Here is a 24,206-nt window from a genome sequence, read left to right as displayed (position 1 = left end):
AGACGAGTGGGCCTTGCGCGTGACGGGCGCGCGTGACACGGGGGAGGCGGGCTTGAGAAGCTGGATGCGCCGGGATAGGGCGGTAGGTTCGCGCGGAAGGGGCGGGGCTTAGCTGGAGCGGGTCTTGGGGCCGGGCTTCCGTGTGCGTTGGTCGGGCAGGCGCGCGGCGGGGGCGTGCCCGGGGGGCGGGGCGGAGCCAACCAGGGGGGCGGGGCGGCGCGCGGCCTAACGGCAGCGTTGGCGGCAGCGGCAGCGGCGGAGCTGGAGCTGGCGAGCTTTGCTGCTCCAGGTCTCGCGGCGGCGCCTCCGAGGGACCCGGGCCGCGGGTGGAGGCGGGAGGCGCACGGCGGAGGCGTGCGGCGATGGTGGGCGTCCCTGGAGCGGCCGCCTTCCAGCGTAAGCAGGGCGGGAAGGCGGGAGGCTGAGGGGGGCGTGTGAGGGGCCTGCTGCTCCACAGGCGCCAGCTCCCGAGAGGCCCCCGGCGCCAGGCCAGATTGGGGAAACTGAGGCCCGAAGCAGGGCGGCGGATCCAAGGTCACGCGGCGGGCCGGGCCTTCCCGGGTTCTCGAGGCCGCCCGGGCGCTTCCTGCGCGGCCCGGAGGGCTCGGAGCTCGCGATGCGAATGAAGCTGTGGGGACCGCGGCCTCGGAGCCCAGGCCGGGCCGGCGTCCATCGGACTTCCTCGCGGACAAGGATTGTTTTGTCCTCCCGGTGCTGAGGCCACTGAGTGTTGTTTCTGGGGGAGTATTCCACACGCCCAATTTCGAGGGGTGTGCGGCGGATGGTGGGGGAGGCGAGGATGGCCTCTTTGAGGGGGCCTGTTGAGTGCAGGCTCGGGGATCAGACTGCCTGGGTTCACATCCTGGCTCCCCGGCTCAGGGGATGTGACCTTGGGTCTTTCCTAACCTCAGTTCCCTTCTGCAAAATGGGGGTGTAGAGAGCATTTCCACATCCCCACCCCCCATCCCCTCCGCCACGGTTCTTGGGTTTGTGAGGCCAGTAGAATGCTTGGCACAGACTGGGACATACACAAGCGTGAAAGCTGTTATTACTGTAATCGCTGATAAATTTCATCCAGGGTGAACCTCACTCGGAAAAGCCCGAAATTGGGCTCTAGTTGTGTATTTGTTTTACGATTTTTGTCTTAGGTTAGTCCTGCTTTATGATCCAGTTGTTTTTCTTACCTCCATTTCTCCATTCCAGCATTTATCTAGTGTTCCTCCTAGAATTTTGAGATCCTGGTGTCTCTTAATAACAACAATAAAATTTAAATTGTTTCTCGTTACAATAGCAGTGATAGTCAACATTTTTTCAGCAGCAGGCATTTTGCATTCTATTCATTCAGTGTTTCTTAAATCATCTATTAAGTAAAAAGTACCATTCTCAGCCATGGGAATATAACAACAAACTAGATGGACCAAACTCAGTCTTTAAGTTTAGTTTGGGGAAGGGGAAGACAGGTAAATGAGGAAAGCAATAAATCCATTTTGCATGTTTTCTCTTCATTTAATCCTGGTGACAATGTAAATAAGAGTTAAGAATTTCAATATGACCATTTTGCAGAGGATGAAACTGAGGAACAGAAGGAACCCTGTGATCTAGCCCCAGAGCCCACGTCCTTCACAAAAAAGGGAGACTTTACACAGTCTCTCTTGTTTGACACTCATTAGATACTGGATTGAAGAAATGCAAAGTAGATGCATCCAGCAATGCCTCTTCATAGTCAAGCCCAAAATCGCTGCTTTTTGTAGTTTGCTCTGTTCTTCTTGGAGCTTATAACAAAACAGAGGCAGAGCTGACCCTTTAGGTCTAAGATGCACCATCTCTGTGAAATGAAAGGAGTTTTAATCTGAACTTAAATGTTTTATGTCCAAATCTCTTTCATGCAATTTTTAGTTTAAAATATGTCCCCAAAGTACAATTTTAGTTCTATTATGTAACAAAGTTTTATATGTTTGTTTATTTTAGTGTTCCTAAGACAATTCTATATTACATTCTTAGCATACTTAATACAGTTTTTCTTTTAATCTGGAAGCATATAGTAAACTGAATTAAAATATTGGGAGGATTTTTTCTGTGAGGTTCCCATGATACAGTTAGATTCAGCATTGACCATCTGCTAAGCTCCAGGCCCTGTGCTGGTGTAGGGGTTACAAAGATGAATAAAAGCAGACTCTTGCCTCTAGGAGCTTACCTATAGGCTTGATTGGCTAATGTTTTTAACGGAAGTGCCGGGCAGAGAATGTAGGAGCTCTGAGTCCTTGGAGGGGGGCGGGGGAGTAGTCTAGAGCATTGGCCTAAAATGTTTTTCCATGTTCTTTGTATTAGTAGATAGGGTTGAGTATGCACATACATGTGAATGTTTTAAGTTACAATTACATTGCTAATTAACTGTAGTCTATGTTAGGTACATTTTATAACATGCAAAAATAGACCTTTTTTGCAAAAGGATGATCTAAAATGTGAGTAGAAGTTCCAATTATTGTGTTTTCACATGTTGGTGAATAATAACTGGGCATCTTAGGGGTGGGGACCTTTGGTCTTGTGGTGGGACCTTCTTCTTAACCTCTGAGGTTGGTTGAAATTCAGTTCTGGAGTTGTGCTGAGGTTGAAATCTTGGGGTCCAAAATCCTATTAGCTTTGAGACTTTGGGCACATTATTTAACCTTTTTGTGCACTTTATTTTCCTCATCTGTAAAACTGAGTTGATGAGAGCCCCTGCCACATTTACAGTTTTGTGATGATCAGTAATATGTATGGGGTATGCATATGATAATATATGGGAGTACGCACACTGTGCTTGACATAGTGTTCTGTATGCATATAAAGAAGTATAAAGAAGACTTAGGATCTCACAGGCTAGTAGGGGCCCTGCACCTGTATGTGGATAATGATAGTGCTCAAAGCAAAGTCTTTTGGGAATACAGGGTTGGCATAACTAATGGTTCTTTGAGGGTCCAAGTAAGTTTCAGATAAGGAGTTAACATTTGGACCAGCCTAAGAAAAAGAGGGGCTTTTTTCCAGGAGGAGGAGGGGTGGACCTCTTGTGTGCTTGGTGAGTTGTTCTCCAGATCTGGACCTGCAGGGAACCTGATTGAAGCTTTTGTGTACCTTGTTGATAGGATAACAGTGAGTTCTGGCTGGACTTGTTCTGGCAGGGGCCAGATGGCAAGGAAGCCCATTCCAGAACTTTCCACAATACCGCAGCTCTTTTCTCTCTGGTGACACTTGACCTCATTCTGCCTTCTTAGTTATCTAAGAATATAAACTCCTAAATGTAAGCTCCTGCATTTTTGTGATCTTATTTTGCCTAACAAGGTAAGTGGAAAGTCCCTAAGGCTGGAGAAAGGTCTGTAAATTATTGGACTTTCAAAGAATTGTGAAATTACAAGTAGAATGGTAAATGACCACACTTGCTAGTGAACAAACTTGATTACAAATATGGTAGACAGGCCCTGTGCCTTACCTAATTCAAAAGGGGTGAGAATTGTCGTGTTCAGTAACCTTTCCTTATCTGGCATTTGTCCATTAGCATGAAAGAAGAGATGGGAAAGTTTACCTGAAAGACTTCCTGGAGGTTGAATTAGGTACCTTCCATTTGCTCTTCTAGGTCCTACTTTCCATCTGTTGCCTTTTCTCTGCCCTGGAAGGCTGACTTATGCGAACTACATCAAGAGCTTCCTTCTCATCTAAGGTTAGGGAATTTTAATTTCCTTTCTCCCTTCCTATGGGTGTTGCCTCTGGCTGGCTGTTCCTTGATTGAAGATTGCTATTCCTCGAAAGGAGGGTTCTTTCTGCGACTCACTCCTTTGGATTTACAAAGTTTTAATTTCCTTTGTTCCTCAGGCTTAGAAGTGCTCTCACTAGTCTCAGGATACTACAGCTATTCCTTGTGATTATTACCTATTTGGTCCTGTTATTAAACCCTCCTTACTCTGGAGTGTGTTATCTTTCTTGCTGGGACCATGACTATGATTAAAACTTGTATACGTAGTTGATAGCATAACACCTCAGACTTTCACTTAGAGCTCACTCATATTCTGCACATTCTTCAAACAAAGATACCTGTCTGAGCCCAGCTCATAAGCAGATTTTAAAGTTTATTTATGTGTTTAAGTAATCTCTATACCCAACTTGGGGCTCAGACTCAGGACCCGAGGATCAAGCATTTGCATGCTTTTCCAGTTGAGCCAGCCAGATGCCCCTTTACAAGCAGATTTAAAAAGCCACAAATCAGATGGAGAGATGGGAGGCTATCCCAGGTAAGCATACTGACAATGAGAGACAGGGTCTCATCCTCTCCTGTGGTCCTTAAGTACTATGCCATACTGATGCATTTAGTCCTTTTCGCCTAAACTATTGGATAAGAAGAAAAAAAAAAAGAATACAATTAAAAGCACCATAATGTGTGACCACACAATCAAGACCTGTTAAATTTCAGTTAGTAGCCTATTTAAAAAGGCAGAGATAGGGGGCCTGGGTGGATCAGTCAGTTAAGTGTCCAACTTCAGCTCAGGTCATGGTCTCACAGTTCATGGGTTTGAGCCCTGCATCGGGCTCTGTGCTGATGGCTCAGAGACACTTCAGATTCTGTGTCTCCCTCTCTCTCTGCCCTTCCCCAGCTTGCACTCTGTCTCTCCAAAAAGTAAACAAAAAAACAAAAAAAGGCAGAGATGTGCATGATCGCATATCATCATACATTGTGGATCCATAATGGAAAAACAAAATTTGGAGGCAGACTTTGGGTTTGAGGCCCAGTTCTGGGAAGTTTTTTAACTTCTGAGACTCCATTTGTTTAATCTATAAATGAGGATAATTCTTGCCTAAGAATAATAATAATAATCCCTAATAGTCCATGTTTATTTTGGGCCAGATGTCATAAACTTTTTGTCTTTTAATCCTCTACTCTTTTAGTTAGGTATATGTCCTCATTTTACAAATCAAGAAATTGACTCATTATAGAACTAATAAGTGACCAAGCCCAGATTAAAATCTAGATCTTTCTGACTGCAGAGCCTAAGTTGTTGACATTAAAGTAACTATTATTTAAAAATGTGTTAACTGGGGCACCTCACTGACTCAGTCCATGCAGTTTGCAACTCTTGATCTTGGGACTGTGAGTTCAAGTCCCATACTGGTGTAGAGATTACTTAAAAAAAAAAAAAAAAAAAAATCTTAAAAAAAAAAAGTGGGCATCTGGGTGGCTCACTTGGTTAAGCATCTGACTTTAGCTCAGGTCATGATTTCATGGTTTGTGAGTCTGAGCCCCGTGTTGAGCTCTGTGCTGACAGTGTAGAGCCTGCTTGGGATTCAGACTCTCCCTCTCTCTCTCTGCCCCTCCCCTGCTTTCTCTCTCTCAAAATAAATAAATAAACTTAAAAAAAATGTGTTGGGGTGTCTGGGTGCTCAGTCAGTTAAGCATCCAACTTAGGTTCAGGTCATGATCTCATGACCTGCGAGTTTGAGCCCCACATCGGGGCTCCATGCTGACAGCTGAGAGTCCGCTTCAAATTCTGTGTCTTCCTCTCTCTCTCTGCCCCTCCCCTGCTCACGCTCCATCACTCAAAAATAAGTAAACATTAAAAAAAATGTTTTAAAAATGTGTTGGCCTTCAGAGTATCTGGCTAGCTCAGTTGATAGAGCATGTGACTTTTGAGTTGTGAGTTCCAGCCTCACTTTGGATATAGAGAGTACCTTAAAAAAAATGTGTTGACCATCAATGAATGGGAAAATCAAACCCCTGTTCCTACACTCGGTCACTGTGAAGTTCCTACATTTGAAAAGTCATTTAAGGGATACCTGGGGGGTTTTGTTGGTTAAGTGTCCAACTCTTGGTTTTGGCTCAGGTCATGATCTCACAGTCTTGAGATCAAGCCCTGAGTCCATCAGGCTGAGAATATAGCATTTATAAGGGAAGGGAAGCAGTACTTACAAATATCTAAATATTACTGCACTACAGAACTTTTTCTGGTTGTTTCTCCCCTTTTTGAGGGTGATGTTCAGAACCTTTGTTGCCTCATGTCTCACCTCTATCCCATGGCAGAGTCAAAGTGAGCTGAAGGCTTTTAGAGTAATAATATTGCTACAAAACTTTACTTAGTTACTTGCTATCTGGATGTTAATTTAGAGTTGATATTTCAGTGAGTGCTTGTGTGGAATTTCAGTGAGTCCTAGTGTTAGAATTGGGTATAGGTTTTCCTATTAGGAACAAAGTTATCCTTTGATTTCAGTTGTTTTGAGAGGGTTATTGACTTTGGTTAATTGGAGAGTTGGGACTTCTTCACTTGATTTCTGTCTTCATCTTTGACTGTTGAATGCATTTGTGCTGGTTTGGAACCTGTTGGCTTTCCTACATACAAATAGATTCTAAAAGTAAGCAAAGATCGACTTTAAGCTTGTTCTTGAGCCTGTCGTGGGACATGCAAATCTAGACTTTATGATTAGTTATTTGAATTAAAAAATGCTTTTAGGCAGAAAAGATCATTTAAAAGATAGTGTCCAATGAACGAATGCAGCACTAGGAACAAGATGGGTTAATATACTAATAAGTTCCAGGCTAAGGAAAGGAAAAAAAAAGGAGGAAAGAGGTGTAAAAAAAAGATTTCTCACCTGCCAGTTTTATCCTCTTTCCTTAGTGTTAGAGTACTGTTTTGAGCCTCATATTATAGAAAGCAGTCACTGAATTGTAAAGATTTACTTCAATTCCTGAAAGCTTGAAGGCTAATGAGGGACAATCTCTCCCTGGTTATTTTTTCTACTCTGATAAGATTACCAAGAAGAGGGGCCTCACTGTCGCTATACTAACTGGCCCCATGTGCAATATGAGCCAGTATATGTACATGTGACAGATCCTGTCTCTGGGTTTTATTATGGCTGGTTAAGTAGCTTTTTGCCTTTGTCTCTGGTTTCTGTCTCTGGCCCCTTGAAGTCCTTGAGGCTATCTGAAATTATAGGGGCTGGGGTACCATAAATTAAACTTGTGAAATGAGTCCATTGCAGATATATTGACTGAGTGAATCTGACTTTTTTTTTTAAGTTTATTTATTTATTTTTGAGAGACAGAGCGAGCGTGTGTGCATGCAAGCCAGGGAGGGTCAGAGAGAGAGGGAGACACAGAATCCGAAGCAGGCTCTAGGCTCTGAGCTGTCAGCACAGAGCCTGATGCAGGGCTTGAACCCACGAACCGTGAGATCATGACCTGATATGAAGTCTGACGCTTAACTGAGCCACCCAGGTGCCCCTGAATCTGACTTTTTTTTTTCTTTAACGTTTATTTATTTTTGAGAGACAGAGACAGAGCATGAGTGGGGGAGTGTCAGAGAGAGAGAGGGAGACACAGGCTCTGAAGCAGACTCCAGGCTCTGAGATGTCAGCACAGAGCCTGACGCAGGGCTTGAAACCATGAACCTTGAGATAATGACCTGAGTGGAAATCAGGCACATAACCAACTGAGCTATTCAGGCGCCCCTGAATCTGACTTTTAAGTCTTCTTTTAAAAAGGGTTCTTTGCTAAATTTTCTGCTGGGTGCTTTTCACTTAAGTCATCTCATGTAATTCTTGGAACAACCTTGGGAGGGAGTCAACATCTCTGTTTCACAGATAAGGAAATAAGACTCAGAGAACTTAAATAAATTGCCCAAGGTCACACAGTTAATCAGTAGCAGACGCACTGTTCAAACTTAGTTCAATCCTGGTGTTGAGTTTACTCATTTTACGTTGAGATCTGAGTCCAAAATCCACTGTTTTTTACTATCACATGGCTTCTGCTTTTTGCCAACTAGACTAGAGGTTTTTAAACATGTGTTCCTTGGACCCCAGTGTTCCCTGAAAATGATTTCCCATCATCTATCTTCAGCAACTTTCTTTGCCTACCATCTTCTCTTATTTAAAAATGCCCTAGGAATTGGAATATGATTTAAAGACTACTACTGTACTAGGTCTTGGTCTTGTTCAGAGGTATCCTGATTGAAAGAAAAAAAAAAGCAACAGAAACTCTCAGCATCCTTTACCAATTCATCCCATATGTTTCCTGGTCTTAGCAGTGAAACAGATGATGGCAGTGAACATCAAAAGCCCAAGAAATGTCCATAGTAATTTTGCATGGCCCTGTGAGGAGCTGTCAAATGTGGATCATCCAATATAGTTCATGGATTTATGCAGTGAACCTTTTCTTTGGAACGTGTCCCCTTAAGATTTGACTCTGTCCTTCTATTTTGTATTGCCATAATTAAATGCAGAAATCAAAGTAAAATTTAGAATAACCCAGAGCTAGGTATCCTTCTGTCTGAATTTATAGCCTTGGAGTCGGCTAGACCTTTCAATTAAATTAGCTGATGGCGACAAATATGTAATCTGACCTCTCCAGCAGCTCAAGTGAAATGTTAATACCAGGCATAGCACAGCTCCCTTGACACACTACTTTGACCTTTTCCTCTCTTACAAATGTTTCTCTTATTCCTTTGTTAACTTAGCCATCTCCTTGCAGAGGTCATGCCTGCTTTTAATTTTTCGAAGCCACGTGAGAACAGACATTCACCAGCAGAAATTTATTCATTTTTTACCTTAAATTCCTAGAGATACACTAATTATACAGTTTCCTCTAATTCCCATGTATTTTTTAGCTAGTTTACAGTCTCCTTATGACTACCTGTTCTCTGCCTCCCCTCTCTATAAAATCTAAAATACCAGTGACATTTTTCTCTACCAAAAATATGACTAGGGTTTTTGGTCCTTAATTTTGAGAAAGTGATTATGTCTTTGATTTTTGTTTCTTTCTAGAGAAGTAGAGCCAACCTTGCAGGGAGAAGGCAGGCATAAAGTAAGCCCTCTTTGTGGCTGAGATTAAAGGTAGAGATGGTTTAGGAGAGGGAAGTTCTGAGTGGTGAGGGAACAGGAAGGGAAGAGGTGATGTTTTAGTTCCTCAGGCATTCATTCTCTAGCCTCCTAGAACTGCTTAGAGTTCAGTAGCTCCAGATTTTGTAAGCTTCACCTCAGTTTTCTCTTGGTGGGTTGGTCTGGCTAAGTGATTGTTGTTGTTGTCTTGTCTTGTCTTGTCTTGTCTTATCTTATTTTATTTTATTATATTTTATTTATTTTTGAGATTTTATTTTTAAGTAATCTCTGTACCCAGTATGAGGCTTGAAATCACAACCCCTAGATCAAGAGTTGTATGCTCTATCGGCTAAGCCAACCAAGTGCCCCATTTTATTGTATTTTATTTATTTATTTATTTATTTATTTATCCGGTATTTTTATTTAATTTATTTTTTAAATTTATATCCAAGTTAGTTAGCATATAGTGCAACAATGATTTCAGGAGTAGATTCTTTAATGCCCCTTACCCATTTAGCCCCTCCCCCTTCTCACAACCCCTCCAATAACCCTCTGTTTGTTTTCCATATTTAAGAGTCTCCTCTGTTTTTGTCACCCTCCCTGTTATATTATTTTTGCTCCCCTTCCCTTATGTTCATCTGTTCTGTTTCTTAAAGTCCTCATATGAGTGAAGTCAAAGGATATTTGTCTTTCTCTGAGTGACTAATTTCGCTTAGCATAATATCCTTTAGTTCCATCCACATAGTTGCAAATGGCAAGATTTCATTCTTTTTGATTGCCGAGTAATACTCCATTGTATGTATATACCGCATCTTTATCCATTCATTGATGGACATTTGGGCTTTTTCCATACTTTGGCTATTGTTGACAGTGCTGCTATAAACATTGGGGTGCATGTGTTGCTTGGAAACAGCATACCTGTATCCCTGGGATAAATACCTAGTAGTGCAATTGCTGGGTCATAGGGTAGTTCTATTTTTAATTTTGTTGGGAACCTCCGTACTGTTTTCCAGAGTGGCTGCACCAGTTTGCATTCCCACCAGCAGTGCAAAGAGATCATGTTTCTCTGCATCCTCGCCAACATCTGTTGTTGCCCGAGTTGTTAATGTTAGCCATTCTGACAGGTGTGAGGTGGTATCTCATCGTGGTTTTGATTTGTATTTCCCTGATGATGAGTGATATTGAGTATTTTTTCATGTGTCAGTTGGCCGTCTGGATGTCTTCTTTGGAGAGGTGTCTATTCATGTCTTTTGCTCATTTCTTCATTGCATCGTTTGTTTTTTGGGTGTTGAGTTTGATAAGTTCTTTATAGATTTTGGGTACTAACCCTTCATCTGATATGTCGTTTGCAAATATCTTCTCATATTCTGTCGGTTGTCTTTTAGTTTTGCTTATTGTTTCCTTCACTGTGCAGAAGCTTTTTTTTTTTTTTTTAACGTTTATTTATTTTTGAGACAGAGAGAGACAGAGTGTGAACGGGGGAGGGTCAGAGAGAGAGGGAGACACAGAATCTGAAACAGGCTCCAGGCTCTGAGCTGTCAGCACAGAGCCTGACGCGGGGCTCGAACTCACGGACCGCAAGATCATGACCTGAGCTGAAGTCAGACCCTTAACCGACTGAGCCACCCAGGCGCTCCAAGAAGCTTTTTATTTTGAGGAGGTCCCAATAGTTCATTTTTGCTTTGGTTTCCCTTGACTCCGGAGACATGTTGAGTAAGAAGTTGCTGCGGCCAAGGTCAAAGAGGTTTTTGTCTGCTTTCTCCTTGAGGGTTTTGATGGCTTCCTGTCTTACGTTTAGGTCTTTTATCCATTTTGAGTTTATTTTTATGTATGGTGTAAGAAAGTGGTCCAGGTTCATTTTTCTGCATGTCGCTGTCCAGTTTTCCCAGCACCGCTTGCTAAAGAGACTGTCTTTATTTCATTGGATATTTTTTCCTGCTTTGTCAAAGATTAGTTGGCCATATGTTTGTGGATCCATTTCTCAGTTCTGTATTCTGTTCCATTAATCTGAGTGTCTGTTTTTGTGCCAGTACCATACTGTCTTGATGATTACAGCTTTGTAATACAGCTTGAAGTCAGGGTTTGTGATGCTTCCTGCTTTGGTTTTCTTTTTCAAGATTGCTTTGGCTATTTGGGGTCTTTTCTGGTTCCATACAAATTTTAGCATTGCTTGTTCTAGCTCTGTGAAGAATGCTGGTGTTGTTTTGATAGGTATTGCATTGAATATGTAGATTACTTTGGGTAGTATTTACATTTTAACAATATTTGTTCTTCCTATCCTGGAGCATGGAATCTTTTTCCATTTTTTTCTGTCTTCCCCAATTTCTTTCATAAGCTTTCTATAGTTTTCAGTGTATAGATTTTTCACCTGTTTCGTTAGATTTATTCCTAGGTATTTTATGGCTTTTGGTGCAATTGTAAGTGGGATCGATTCCTTGATTTCTCTTTCTGTTGCTTCATTATTGGTGTATAGGAATGCAACCGATTTCTTTGCATTGATTTTATTTTCTGCAAGTTTCCTGAATTCATGGATCCTAGCAGTTTTTTGGTGGAATCTTTTGGGTGTTCCATATAGAGTATCATGTTGTCTGCGAAGAGTGAAAGTTTTACCTCCTCCTGGCTGCATTTTATTTTATTTTTAAGAAAACTCTGTACCCAGCATGGAGCTTGAACTCACAACCCTCAGTTCAAGAGTCCACATGCTCTACCCAGTGAGTCAGTCAGGCGCCTTTAACTTCGTATTTTGACATAGTTTCAAACTTATGAAAAAGTGCAAGAGTAATATTAACGTTCCTATATGCTCTTCACCCTGATTCTCCAGATGTCAATGTTTTACTACTTTTCTATATTATGATTCCATTTATATTGCATATTACTTTACCCCAAATAACATAATGTATATTTCCAGTAAACTAGGACATTCTTACATAACTACAATACACGTATCAAATCAAGAAATAATTAAAAAAATTTTTTTTAATGTTTATTTTTGAGAGACAGAGAGAGAGAGAGAGAACACACACATGCATGAGTGGGGTAAGTGCAGAGAGGCAGACAGAGGTTCCTAAGTGGGCTCTGTGCTGACAGCAAACTGAGATGTCACAAACTGTGCGATCATGACCTGAGCTGAAACTGGCTGCTCAGTTGACTGAGGCACCTGTGTATCCCCATGATTATCTATTCCTATTAGTTTTTCTTCAGTTACTATTTAATATTCTACATAGCATTTTTTTTTTAAGTTTATTTTTTAACATTTTTTATTTATTTTTGAGACAGGGGGAGACAGAGCATGAACAGGGGAGGGTCAGAGAGAGGGAGACACAGAATCTGAAACAGGCCCCAGGCTCTGAGCTGTCAGCACGCAGCCCGACGCGGGGCTCGAACTCACAGACCGTGAGATCATGACCTGAGCCGAAGTCAGCCGCTTAACCGACTGAGCCACCCAGGCGCCCCTAAGTTTATTTTTTTTGAGAAAGAAAGAAGTACACACAAACCCTGTGAGTGGGGGGGGGGCAGAGAGAGAGAGGAGGAGAGAGAATCCCAAGCAGGCTCTGCAGGCTCTGCACTGTCAATGCAGAGCCTGACACAGGGCTTGAACCCACAAACTGTGAGATAGTGACGTGAGCTGAAATAAAGAGCCAGTCATTTAACCAACTGAGCCACCTAGGCGCCCCCAGAGCATTTTCGTAGCCATACTTCCTTATATATATTGATAAAGATTCTTATTTTATTCAGTAGGTTATAATCTGTTGTTTATTGTGGTGTTCACATTATCCCAGTAGGAGCCCCTTCAAGCTAGTTCTTGTATCCTTTGGACAGGTTTCTAACATTCTTGGGCTACTACTTTACTTTCTGGCACAAAAAGGTAATCCAGGCTTATCTTCTTTCCTTTCTTTGGAAAAAAAAAAAATATATATATATATATATATATATATGTATTATTTAAAAATATATATTTATTATTATTATTATCTTCTCTTTCTACCTGAGCCTTGGAATCAGCTATTTCTCCAAGATGTTTCTCTCATAATTCCTGTTAATGGAGAAAATTATTTTGAAATCAAGATCTGGGTGCTATGTGTGCTTATTGCTATGTGATAGGATTGCTTCTAGATTCTTTTAATGGACAGAGCTAGGAAATATATTCGTATACATACATATGCATATACATATACACACCCACCTCACTTTGTCTCTACTTATATCTATATATAATAAAAGTCATGAGTTTATACTCATGCCTCCAATACCAAAAGTTCAGTTGTTCTTTTTTTTTTTTTTTAATGTTTATTTATTTATTTTTGAGAGAAAGATAGAGAGTGAGCAGGGGAGGGGCAGAGAGAGAGGGAGACAGAATCCCAAGCAGGCTTTGTGCCATCAGCACACAGCCCGATGTGGGGCTCGAACCCGTGAACCATGAGATCATGACCTGAGCCGAAACCAAGAGTTGATGCTCAACCAACTGAGCCACCCAGGCACCCCTAAAAGTTCATTTATTCTTTCTCTTTTTTGTATTCTTAAGTCTCTTCTCTTGCCAAGGGATAATAAACCTGACTCACACAATCTACAACATTACTTATTCCCCAATCTTAGAATATACAGAAAGTGGCTTCAGAATTGTTAATCCATGTTTCTGTGAAATACCAACCAAGTGGAGTTCAGTTGGTAAACCTGTTTGTTTCCAGATTGTTGTCATCTGTATAGTGGGGGTATATGGTTGTGTATTGTATTGAAAAGTTACTCTGGGGTAGCTCTTCAATCATTAAAAATGCAATTCAATGTAATAGAAATGAGATGTGTACTTTTAGGAACAAATTTATCATGTAATGCCAGACGTAGGTGAAAAAACAATTTATGTTGTATGGTTTCATTGTTTTCTTGGTGCTTCTGTCTTTGTAAAATTTCAGAATAACTTGAATTTCTTAGTTTCAAATAAATTTCAGTATTTTTGTTCACCTTTTGGGAGAATATTTAATTGATTCTCAGCAATGGAGTGTTTTCCTGACTCTAGATGAATAGTTTTTAATTTTTAATTTTATTTTTTTTCAGGTAAATAGTTCTTAAATTTCATCTGGACCTAGTAATTTGCAGATGCTGACTTGTTGGTTTTGGCAGGTAGTGAAAATTCATTTTTTTTTTTAAAGGCAGAGTGATTTGCTACTGAGTGATTTGCTTTTGAAACTTCAAAGAAGGAATTTTGGTGTTCCAATTTTTCAAATATGTTTGTAGGAGAGAGCTATAGTTGCCCTTCTGGAGGGTTTGGTATGGAGAGAAGAGAAGGAAGGAACTAGATGAATGAAAATCAAGTAACAGTGACTACAGGAGTAAGCACTGTCAACTGCTATTGGTTCCTTAGGAAGAGAAGCCCCTGCCTTGTGACCATAGCAGCAAAGTTCTCCAATACTGATAGAAGAGAAAGAATGGTTTCTGTGAACATATGCCGTCTCTGGTAAAACCTCCATAGAGAGGTTTAAACCCAGCAGTTGTTAGGAGGTTTCACTGAAATGTCTTGATTTGAAGAAGTGCTGAACCACACTGAGAGTAAATATTGAGGTAATTAAATTCCTCTCCCCTTTTTCCCGCCAGATGTGTAAATGGGGTGGTTTATTTATTTAATTAATTAATTTTTTTTATTTTAGAGAGAGGGAGAGCACATGAGCAAAGGGCAGAAGGAGAGAGAGTCTCTAGTAGATTGCATGCCCAGCACAGAGCCAGACACAGAGTCAGGCATGTGGCTCAATCCCACATCCCTGAGACCATGACTTGAGCTGAAATCAAGAGTTGGGGGGCACCTGGGTGGCTCGGTCGGTTGAGCGTCTGACTTCGTCTCAGGTCATGATCTCACAGTCCGTGAGTTCGAGTCCCACGTCGGGCTCTGTGCTGACTGCTCAGAGCCTGGAGCCTGTTTCAGATTCTATGTCTCCCTCTCTCTCTGCCCCTCCCCTGTTCATGCTCTGTGTCTCTCTGTCTCAATAAATAAACGTTAAAAAAAAAAGAGTTGGAAACTCAACCTACTGAGCCACCCAGGTGCCCCCACCCTTTTTTTTTTTTTGTAGAGTAAGCTGCTTTATGCCCAGTGTGAGGCTTGAAGTTAGGACCCTGTGATCAAGAGTCACATGCTCTACCCATTGAGACAACCAGACTGCTGCTCTTTTTTAAAATTTTTTTTATTTTTTAGAGAGTGAGCACAAGAGGGTCGGGGGCGGGGGTGGAGAGAGAGAGAGAGAGAGAGAGAGAATGAATCTTAAGCGGGCTCCACACTCAGCCTAACAAGGGGCTCCATCCCTCTGCCCAGAGATCATGACTTAAGCAGAAATCAAGAGTCGCACACTTAACCAGCTGAGCCATCCATCCACCCCCACTTTGTGTAATTTTGATGGATGTTGCTAAATTACTCTCTGGAGATAGTATACACTTTTTGTACTCACATGAAGGTGTAGGAGATGGGGGAAGTTAGGAATGGACTGGGTTTTGGGGGGTACTAAAAGCAGTTATGTTATTGGAAAATAAAGTACTAGGGGAAGAATAGCAGAAGATAAGATTAGAGAAGCAGGGAGGGGTCAGGGTTTTATGCTGGGATTTTATTCTATAGCTAGTGGAGAGCAATAGAAAGGATGAGGGAATGACATGGGTAATATAGTGTTCTAGAGTATTCTGGTGGTCGTAAGAAGATGGATTCAAAGGAGCAAGACAGGAAGCAGCAAATAATTAGGTTAATGCAGTAGCCTTCTTGTCAGACCTTTTCATCTGTATTTTGGGTTTGGAAACCAGCCCTATAATTCCAAAAGAGATACCTTATGCTAAGGGAGGTAGAGGAGATAAATTTAAAAGAGGAAGAGCATATATCATTGAAGATGTAACAAGAAAGGCTTCACTAAATAGCTGCATTTTGATGGATCTTGGATTGGTAGATATGGAGAAATGGGATAAAGGAAATCATTTCAGGTCCTGAGAGATGGAATAAGCCAGGAGTTGGCAAAGTTTCTATAAAGGGCCGAATAAATGTGTTAGGCTTTGTGGGACATATGGTCTCTGTCACATATCCTCCTTATTTATTTATCTTAATGCTTAATGTTTACTTTTGAGAGAGATAGAGTGCAAGCAGGAGAGGGGCAGAGAGAGAGGGAGACACAGAATCCGAAGCAGCCTCCAAGCTGTCAGCACAGAACCTGATGGGGGGCTTGAACCCAGGAACCATGAGGTCATGACCTGAGCCAAAGTCAGACACTTTAACAACTGACCGAGCAACCCAGGCGCCCATTCCTCTTTTTTTTAGTGTAGAACTTGTCAGCGACAGCCTTTACTGAAACAGGCTACGGGCAGGGTTTGAAGGGGGTGGGGTGGCAGATTGCTTTAGTTATCAACTCTTGGAATAAGAAAAGACATCCAGCCTGGACGGTGCAAGATACTTAATGAGTAAAGGAGAGGAGTGTAGGCAGGTTGAGGCAGAACTGTGGAAAACTGAATGTTAGGCCAAAGAATGTATCCCTAGGTTAGGGGCATTAAAGAGTCACCTGTTACATTGACACTGATGGCGACATCTTGCTTAGTGCTGTAAACTTACTGTATTAACAGCTACAGAAAGTCTGGGAGAATTGCTATAGATGGTTGCACTGCACATTAATACTGCCACAGATTGCCATTAGCATGAAATACTGAGGTCTGACCTACTCACTAGGATGTTGAGTGGTTTAGTGAGTGGTTTAACATAAAAGAAGTTAAGGAGGCTGCAAGTTAAGGAGGCTGCTCCTAGCTGGTTCAGTCCATAGAGCATGTGATGCTGGATCTGGGGGTCGTTAGTTCAAGCCCCACATTGTGGGTAGAGGTTACTTAAAGAAAAAAGAAAGACTCAAGGAAGAAGAAAAAGAATAGTACAGCTCAGAATTTCAGGAATTATATAGCTGTTGCTAAACCTTTCGGTTTTTTGTTTTGTTTTGTTTTGTTTACTTCTGGTTTTAAAGAATAGGAAATAAATTGTACAACAGTTTGGCTGACTGATTAAACAGTTTCTTCAACTCTATACAGACTTGTAAGCTTTTGTTTTAAGCCTCTGGTTCTAGATGACTGGGACACTGGTTTTCCTTGGGGTGAGAGTCAGGATGGGTGGATTGGTGGTGTGATCAGAATTACTATGGGACTTATTAGAATATCAATAGGGCACTCATATCTTGATCCATTCTTTGGGAGGATGTCCTGGAGGTTTTTGGAAATAGCCTCCCAGGGGATTCTCCACCATTTTTTCCTGGTTAACAGCCATCGTTTGGAACGATTTCTTTTTTTCTTTTCTTTTCTTTTTTTAATGTTTATTTATTTTTGAGAGGGGGGGGGGGGGGAAGCGGGCTCCAGGCTCTGAGCAGTCTACACTGAGCCCAACTTGGGGCTTGAACCTAGGAGCAGTGAGATCATGACCTGAGCTGAAGTCAGATGTTTAACCGACTGAGCCATAGACGCCCCGTTTGAAACAGTTTCTGTCCTTTCCCTCCTGCCTTCACTTTATATTCAGTGATGCTGGTAGGATTACATTCCTTTATATTCTAGCATGAAGGAAAAGTTGAGATGGAACTTGGTACCCTGTAAATACTTCTGACATATGGTGCATCTTTTGACAGCGAACATTACTAACTCATATTGTCAACTTGCTGATCAGCTTTTCCTGAGGAACTCTGGCCTTATGTTATTTTCAGTTATTGTTGGTTATAAACTTTGTGCTTGTGTTAATAAGTCAGCTTCTTCTCACTTTTATGAAACTGCCTTTTATCAGCACAAAAACATAGACAGTGATGGGATGATGCTCTGCTTTAGCTGCCTCTGTGTCCTTGAACTCAGTTTGAGCCCCTATTATGTGCACATAATGGGTACATGGACTTTTTGAGAAGTAATGCTCTAGATACAGAAAAGGCAAAAGATAAAGGATCTTTGAGGTTCTTCTCATTCCACAATCTCTGCTTCCATGAATTAAAAGACAGTAAATCTTGAGGCGGGCGGCTGGCTCAGTTGGTGGAGTGTGGGACTCTTTCTTGTTTTATTTATTTATTTATTTATTTATTTATTTATTTATTTATTTATTTTTCAACGTTTATTTATTTTTTGGGACAGAGAGAGACAGAGCATGAACAGGGGAGAGTCAGAGCGAGGGAGACACAGAATCCAAAGCAGGCTACAGGCTCCAAGCTGTCAGCACAGAGCCCGACGCGGGGCTCGAACTCACAGACTGTGAGATCATGACCTGAGCTGAAGTCGGATGCTTGACCGACTGAGCCACCCAGGCGCCCCTTAAAATTCCCCAATTTTTAAAAGTACATGTTGGTTGTGGCAGTGAAAGCTATAATACGCAGTGATCAAAGCTTTTTTGATTATAGCCCATATTCATAAATGCCAATTTGTAACTAAATGTGACAGGATTATCTGGATGGTTGATAGGGGTTTATAAACCAAGAGGAGTTTATTTAAACTTCTATCAAAAATGGAAAATGGGTATCCCATTAGGGTTGAATTGGTTGACTAGCTTTTAAGCTTGGATGCTGCTGAAGTTAATTTATTGTGTGAGAGATTAGCTGAGTGTGGAGTACAAACTTGTTTTAGGAAAAGGATCTCTTTGTAGGTTTATTCATTTGCCAGATCAATCCTGTTTATATGTGAACCTTCTTGATTCCAGGGAAAACAGGCAGACAATCCATGCCAATTAAATATTAGAACATGACAGATTGATTTTGATCCCACAGATTAAGGAGGAAAAGAAGGCTTCAGGTTTTATTAAATTTATCCTGAATGATGATATTTTAAAAAAGAAACTTTTATGGAAAGATCTGTCAGTAACAGATGAGTAAATTTTTCTTATTTAAATAGGTTCTTGTATCTAAATAGACAGTATGGCATATTGAGAAAGCATCTTTGGGTTTGTTTTCTCAACACGTGGATTCTAGTTTATAGGTGACTGAAGATGTGGCTTTATAATTCACTTAATCATGAGTTATATTTTAAATGAAAATTATTTTTTTAAGTTTATTCATTTTAGGGGTACCTGGGTGACTCAGTTGGTTGAGCATCTGACTCTTGATTTTGGCTCAGGTCATGATCTCATGGTAAGATCGAGTCCTGCGTTGGGCTCTGTGCTGATAGGGCAGAACCTGCTTGGGATTCTCTCCCCTGTCCCTCCCCCACTTTCTCCCTCACTGCCTCACTCAAAATAAGTACACTTAAAAAAAAAATAAAGGGGTGCCTGGGTGGCTCAGTCGGCTAAGCATCTGACTTCAACTGAGGTCATGATCTCGTGCTTCCTGGTTCGTGCCTCACATTGGGCTCTGTGCTGACAGTTCAGAGCCTGGAGCCTGCTTTCAGATTCTGTGTCTTCCTCTCTCTCTGCCCCTCCCCTGCTCGTGCTCTGTTTCTGTCTCAAAAATGAATAAACGTTAAAAAAAATTAAAAATAATTAAAGTTTATTCATTTTTGAGAGAGCGCTTGAGTGGGGAGGGGCAGAAGGAGAATCCCAAGTTGGCTGAACTGTCAGCTCAGAACTGGACACAGGGTTCAATCTCATGACCTGAGCTGAAATCAAGAGTCAGACATGTAACTGACAGCCACCCAGGCACCCTGAAAATAATCTTTTAATAAAAAAATAATTTTGCTGTAGCTATTAATAGAAGGATGTTTAAAAGATAAATGAAATATTAGTTGAAATAGCTGTTTAGAAGATTGCTTGACAGTGTTAATCTTTTCCTGTAATTTTTCTCTTTATGCAAAATTTCTAAATAATTTTTTAAAGTTTATTTATTTATTTTGAGAGAAAGGGAGAGAGAGATCAGGGGAGGGCCAGAGGGAGGGAGAGGGAGAGAGAGAATCCCAAGCAGGCTCTGCACTGTCAGCATGGAGCCTGATGTGGGGCTCGAACCTGTGAACCATAAGATCATGAACTGAGCCAAAACCCAGGGTTTGGATGCTTGACTGACTGAGCCACACTGAGTGCCCCTATACAAGGTTTTTATTAAAAAAAAAAAAAAAAAAAAAAAAAAAAATCATATGGGGCGCCTGGGTGGCTCAGTCGGTTAAGCGTCTGACTTCAGCTCAGGTCATGATCTCATGGTCTGTGAGTTCAAGCCCCGCGTCGGGCTCTGTGCTGACAGCTCAGAGCCTGGAGCCTGCTTCAGATTCTGTGTCTCCCTCTCTCTCTGCCCCCTCCCCTGCTCATGCTCTGTCTGTCTCAAAAATAAATAAAAACATTTTAAAAAATTAAAAAAAATCATAAATATACAGCTCAATGAATTTTCACAAACTGATCATACTTATGTAAGTGCTATCCAGATCAAGAAATAGAACATTAACACTATATGCTAACTAACTTGGATGTAAATTAAAAAAAAAAGTTTCAAAAGACTTTCACACACATTAAAAATATTTCACTCATCAAACCTATTTAAAAAAAGAAGAAATAGAACATTAACAGCAACTACTTGAGAAGCTCATCTCTCACCTGCAAGTTACTGTCCTTCCCTCTCCCCCAGAGTAACCAATATCCTGACCTCTTCACCATTCATTATTTTTAATTAATTAATCTATTTATTTTTATGCAATTTTTTTATGTTTCTGTTCTACTGATTGTTTATTATTATTTTTTTTTATTTAGAGAAAGAGCTCGCACAAGTCGGGGAGAGGGTGAGGGAGAGAATCTCAAGCAGGCTGTGCTGTTAGCACAGAGCCTGACATGGGCCTCGATCTCATGAACCATGACATCATGACCTGAGCTGAAATCAAGTATCAGATGCTTAACTGACTGAGTCATCCAGGCACCCCAGTTCTGTTTTTTGAAAAAATGAACATGATATATAAATAATCACATACTGTGTTTTCTTCTCTATCTGGCTTCATTTGCTCAACAATAATGACACATGTTCTTGTGTTAATAATTCCTTCTCATTGCTGTGTAGAATTCCACTGGTTGAGAAAGACTTCTGATGAAGTGCCATTTGAGCAAAAATCTGAAGGAAATGAAGGAAGTAAGCTAGCCATGTGGACATCTGGGAGAGGAGGAGTCTGGACAAAGGGAATAGCAAGTGTCAGTACCCTGAGGTGAGAGCATGCTTGATGCATTCACAAAACAGCAAGGAGGCTAGTAAGACCGGAGCACATTGAATAGGGGTGACAGTGGTAGCAGTTGATCTCGGGGAGGTAAACAGGGCCAGACCATAGAGAACCTTAAGAGTCATAAAAGGATTTTGGATTTTCTAAATGAGACGGGAAGCCTTTGAGGGGTTTTGAACAGTGACATCCCCTTTACCTTTTAAAGAGATCACTCTGCTCTTGGGGAAAACATTCTTCACAGAGCAAGAGCGGAAGCAAGAATGTGAATTAAGAAATTACTGCTGTAGGCCAAGAGAAGGGAGGTTGGTGGGTTTGGACTAGAATGTTAACAGTTGAAGTAAGGAGAGATAGTTGGATTCAGGATATTTTGAAGGTATGGCTGATATGATTTGCCTCAGTGGATTGGACATGGGGGGAGGTTGTGTGTCAGTGGTGACTCCAAGATTATTGGCTTAAGTTGCTAATTTGCTGATTTAAAGGAGATTGGGGCAATGTTAGGAACCCCAGGTAGGTTTGGGATAGGATGGTGGACCAAGAATTTGTTGGGACATTTTGTATGTGAGATATCTGTTAACTATCCAACTAAAGATGTTGAGTAGGCAATAGGATATGTAAACAACATGGTGAATGAAAATAGAGATTGGATCTAACATGGCCTTTGGAGTGATGTAGAGGGAACAGATAAATTCTCTTTGTCAGTTGAATACTTATAAAGCTCCTTATTTAGCATTTAGATTGTACAGACTTCTATTTTTGTGAGACTTATTCGACAAGGAAGTAAAATATTAGGAATTTATTTATTGAGAAAGTTCCTGGGTATTTCTTTGAAAGATTTATGATTGAAATTTATTAGACTTTGTATAGATTTACTCTAGTCTACCACAGTTTCTGTGTCTGTTACTCTGTGTAAAATGATCGTAGCTATAATGACCTTAGAAGGTCAATGACTTGTATACAGTAATTTATACATATACTTCGTATAAAGTACATTGTGAATATCTGAAGAAAGCTTTAACCATATAGTATTTTGCATTGTATTTTAGAGCATACTTGTAATACATACAGAAATTGAAAAATCATAGTAATTTTTAAAAATTTTATTTACTTATTTTAGTTTTTTATTTTTTTAAATTTTATTTAATGTTTATTTATTTTGAGAGAGACAGAGTGCAAGCAGGGGAGTGGCAGCGAGAGAGGGAGACACAGAATCCAAAGCAGGCTCCAGGCTCTGAGCTGTCAGCCCAGAACCTGATGCGGGGCTCGAACCCACGAACTGAGAGATCGTGACCTGAGCCAAAGTCAGACGTTCAACCAACTGAGCCACCCAGGTGCCCCTAAAAATTTATTTTAGAGGGAGTGTGTGAGTGGGAGAGAGAATCTCAAGCAGGCTCCATAGTCAATGTGGAGCCCTACGTGGGACTTGATCCCATGACCCTGGGATTATGATCTAAGCCAAAATCAAGAGTTGGGACACTCAACCAAATGAGCCACCCAGGCACCCCGAAAAATCATAGTTTATATGGGGATTTCACATACATTATTCAGTGCTCAAAACATCCTGTGAATTGAGCGGTATTACCATCTACAGTTTATAGTTGAGGAAAAAAGACTGAATGGATGATGAATTGACTCACTCAGGGCCTGTCTTCTCTGATTATGTAGAAGAGACAAGACCTGAACCCAAGTCCTAACTCCACAGCCGTATGTAAAGTGACACACTTTCTCAGCTATGTTGGATGAATGATCATTTTATAGTATTCTGCTTTGACGGTAAAATTTTTGAAAAGAATTCTACAAAAGTAATACAAGACATTCTTACAAGAAATTTGTATTAAATAGAGTAAAAAGTAAAAATTCCCTTTCACCTCATCACTGAAAGTTTGTGGGTATTTCCAGACTTTTTTGGATACCTTTACATATACATCTGTAATACATAAATGTACAGTGTTTGGCACAGATGGAATCATACTATATGTAATATTTTACAGAGTCTTTTTAAATTTCTGGTCAGACCGGAAGTCCGCAAAATTGTTTTGTCAGATCTTTGCTTTAAACAAGACCAAAGATATTTATCTCTTCAGGTGTTTTTGAATGTTGGAATAAATTTTATGAACAACAGCAACATTCAGTATTTATTTGTTCAGCGTTAATAGATGCCTTTAAAGTGATCACACCTTTCATTTCAGTGAACTTCCCAAATGCTCTATAAAAAGGCAGATACATGATTGTTTCATGAGGTGGCCAACCACCATTCAAACCTTTTTCCCTTTCTTAGAAAGTGCAGGCTTGTCCATTTTGGGGCAGTTGCGTCTTGCAGATCCACCTATTACCTGTGTTTGTAGATGAGCTTATAACTAGACAGAAATGTACTGGAAATGTAAAAAATAGGTCCCTTATGTTATTGGTGACAAAGAGGGTAAAAAGCTTCAGGTGGGTCAAACTCTCCAGGCTGCTTATAGAAGCTTTGCCAGTTTTCATCTCATCGCTACCACAAAGATATTTTGGTGATTCCCCCCCACCACCATTTTTTTTTTTAATGTTTATTTTTGAGAGAGAGCGAGAGTGGGCATGTGTATGCAGGTGCGTGTGCAAGTGGGGGAGGGGCAGAGAGAGGGACAGAGAATCCCAAGCAGGCTCCTTGCTGTCAGCTGTCAGCGCAGAGCTGGTCACTTAACCAACTGAGATACCCAGGTGCCCCTTATCCCCCACCATTGTAAACTAATACATATGACAGATTATGCATTTTGCTTTAAAAATCTAACTTAATGATGCATTCATCAAATTGTAATCAGATTCCCATGCTGTTCATATTTTTCTCAGAAGGAAAAAGAAATCGAACTCCCATTGTGGGATAAGTTCAACATTTGCACAAGACCTGCTTTGAGCCAGTCAGGGAATCAAGGAGGCAAATTGGGGAGACAACGAAGTAGGCTCTTGCTGGAGACTGGACAGACCAAACTGGAAATGAATTTGTATGTGTTTCAGAATTCCAGAGTAATGAAGCTGAAAAATGTCAAGCAACTGGTAAATGTATGCTTATAGTAAAATATAAGGAGGGATGGGTACCTGGGTGGCTCAGTCAGTTAAGCGTCCGACTTCAGCTCAGGTCATGATCTTGCGGTTTGTGAATTTGAGCCCCACATCGGTCTCTGTGCTGACAGGTCAGAGCCCGGAGCCTGCTTCAGATTCTGTGTCTCACTCTCTCCTTGTTCCTCCCTCACTCTCTCTCTCTCTCTCTCAAAAGTGAATAAAGATAAAAAAAATGATTAAAAAAATAAAACGAGGGAAAAATTACTATA

General features: G+C 41.0%; 1 protein-coding gene across 5 annotated transcripts in view; it reads left to right on the top strand.

Moving 5' to 3' along the window:
• Window positions 1–214: 214 nt before the first annotated feature.
• Window positions 215–24,206, top strand: part of CBFA2T2 (CBFA2/RUNX1 partner transcriptional co-repressor 2) — a 136,248-nt gene continuing 112,256 nt past the window's right edge. For 3 of the 5 annotated variants that reach the window (XM_027069866.2, XM_053200060.1, XM_053200058.1), the window contains exon 1: window positions 215–396. In XM_027069866.2, coding sequence (XP_026925667.1) covers window positions 363–396 — 34 coding nt within the window. In that variant the 5' untranslated portion in view covers window positions 215–362. The other 2 variants (XM_053200062.1, XM_053200061.1) reach the window with 2 other exon arrangements.

This window comes from Acinonyx jubatus, chromosome A3, assembly GCF_027475565.1.
Source record: "Acinonyx jubatus isolate Ajub_Pintada_27869175 chromosome A3, VMU_Ajub_asm_v1.0, whole genome shotgun sequence".
Taxonomy (NCBI): Eukaryota; Metazoa; Chordata; class Mammalia; order Carnivora; family Felidae; genus Acinonyx; species Acinonyx jubatus.
This window is presented reverse-complemented; position numbering and strand designations above follow the sequence as displayed.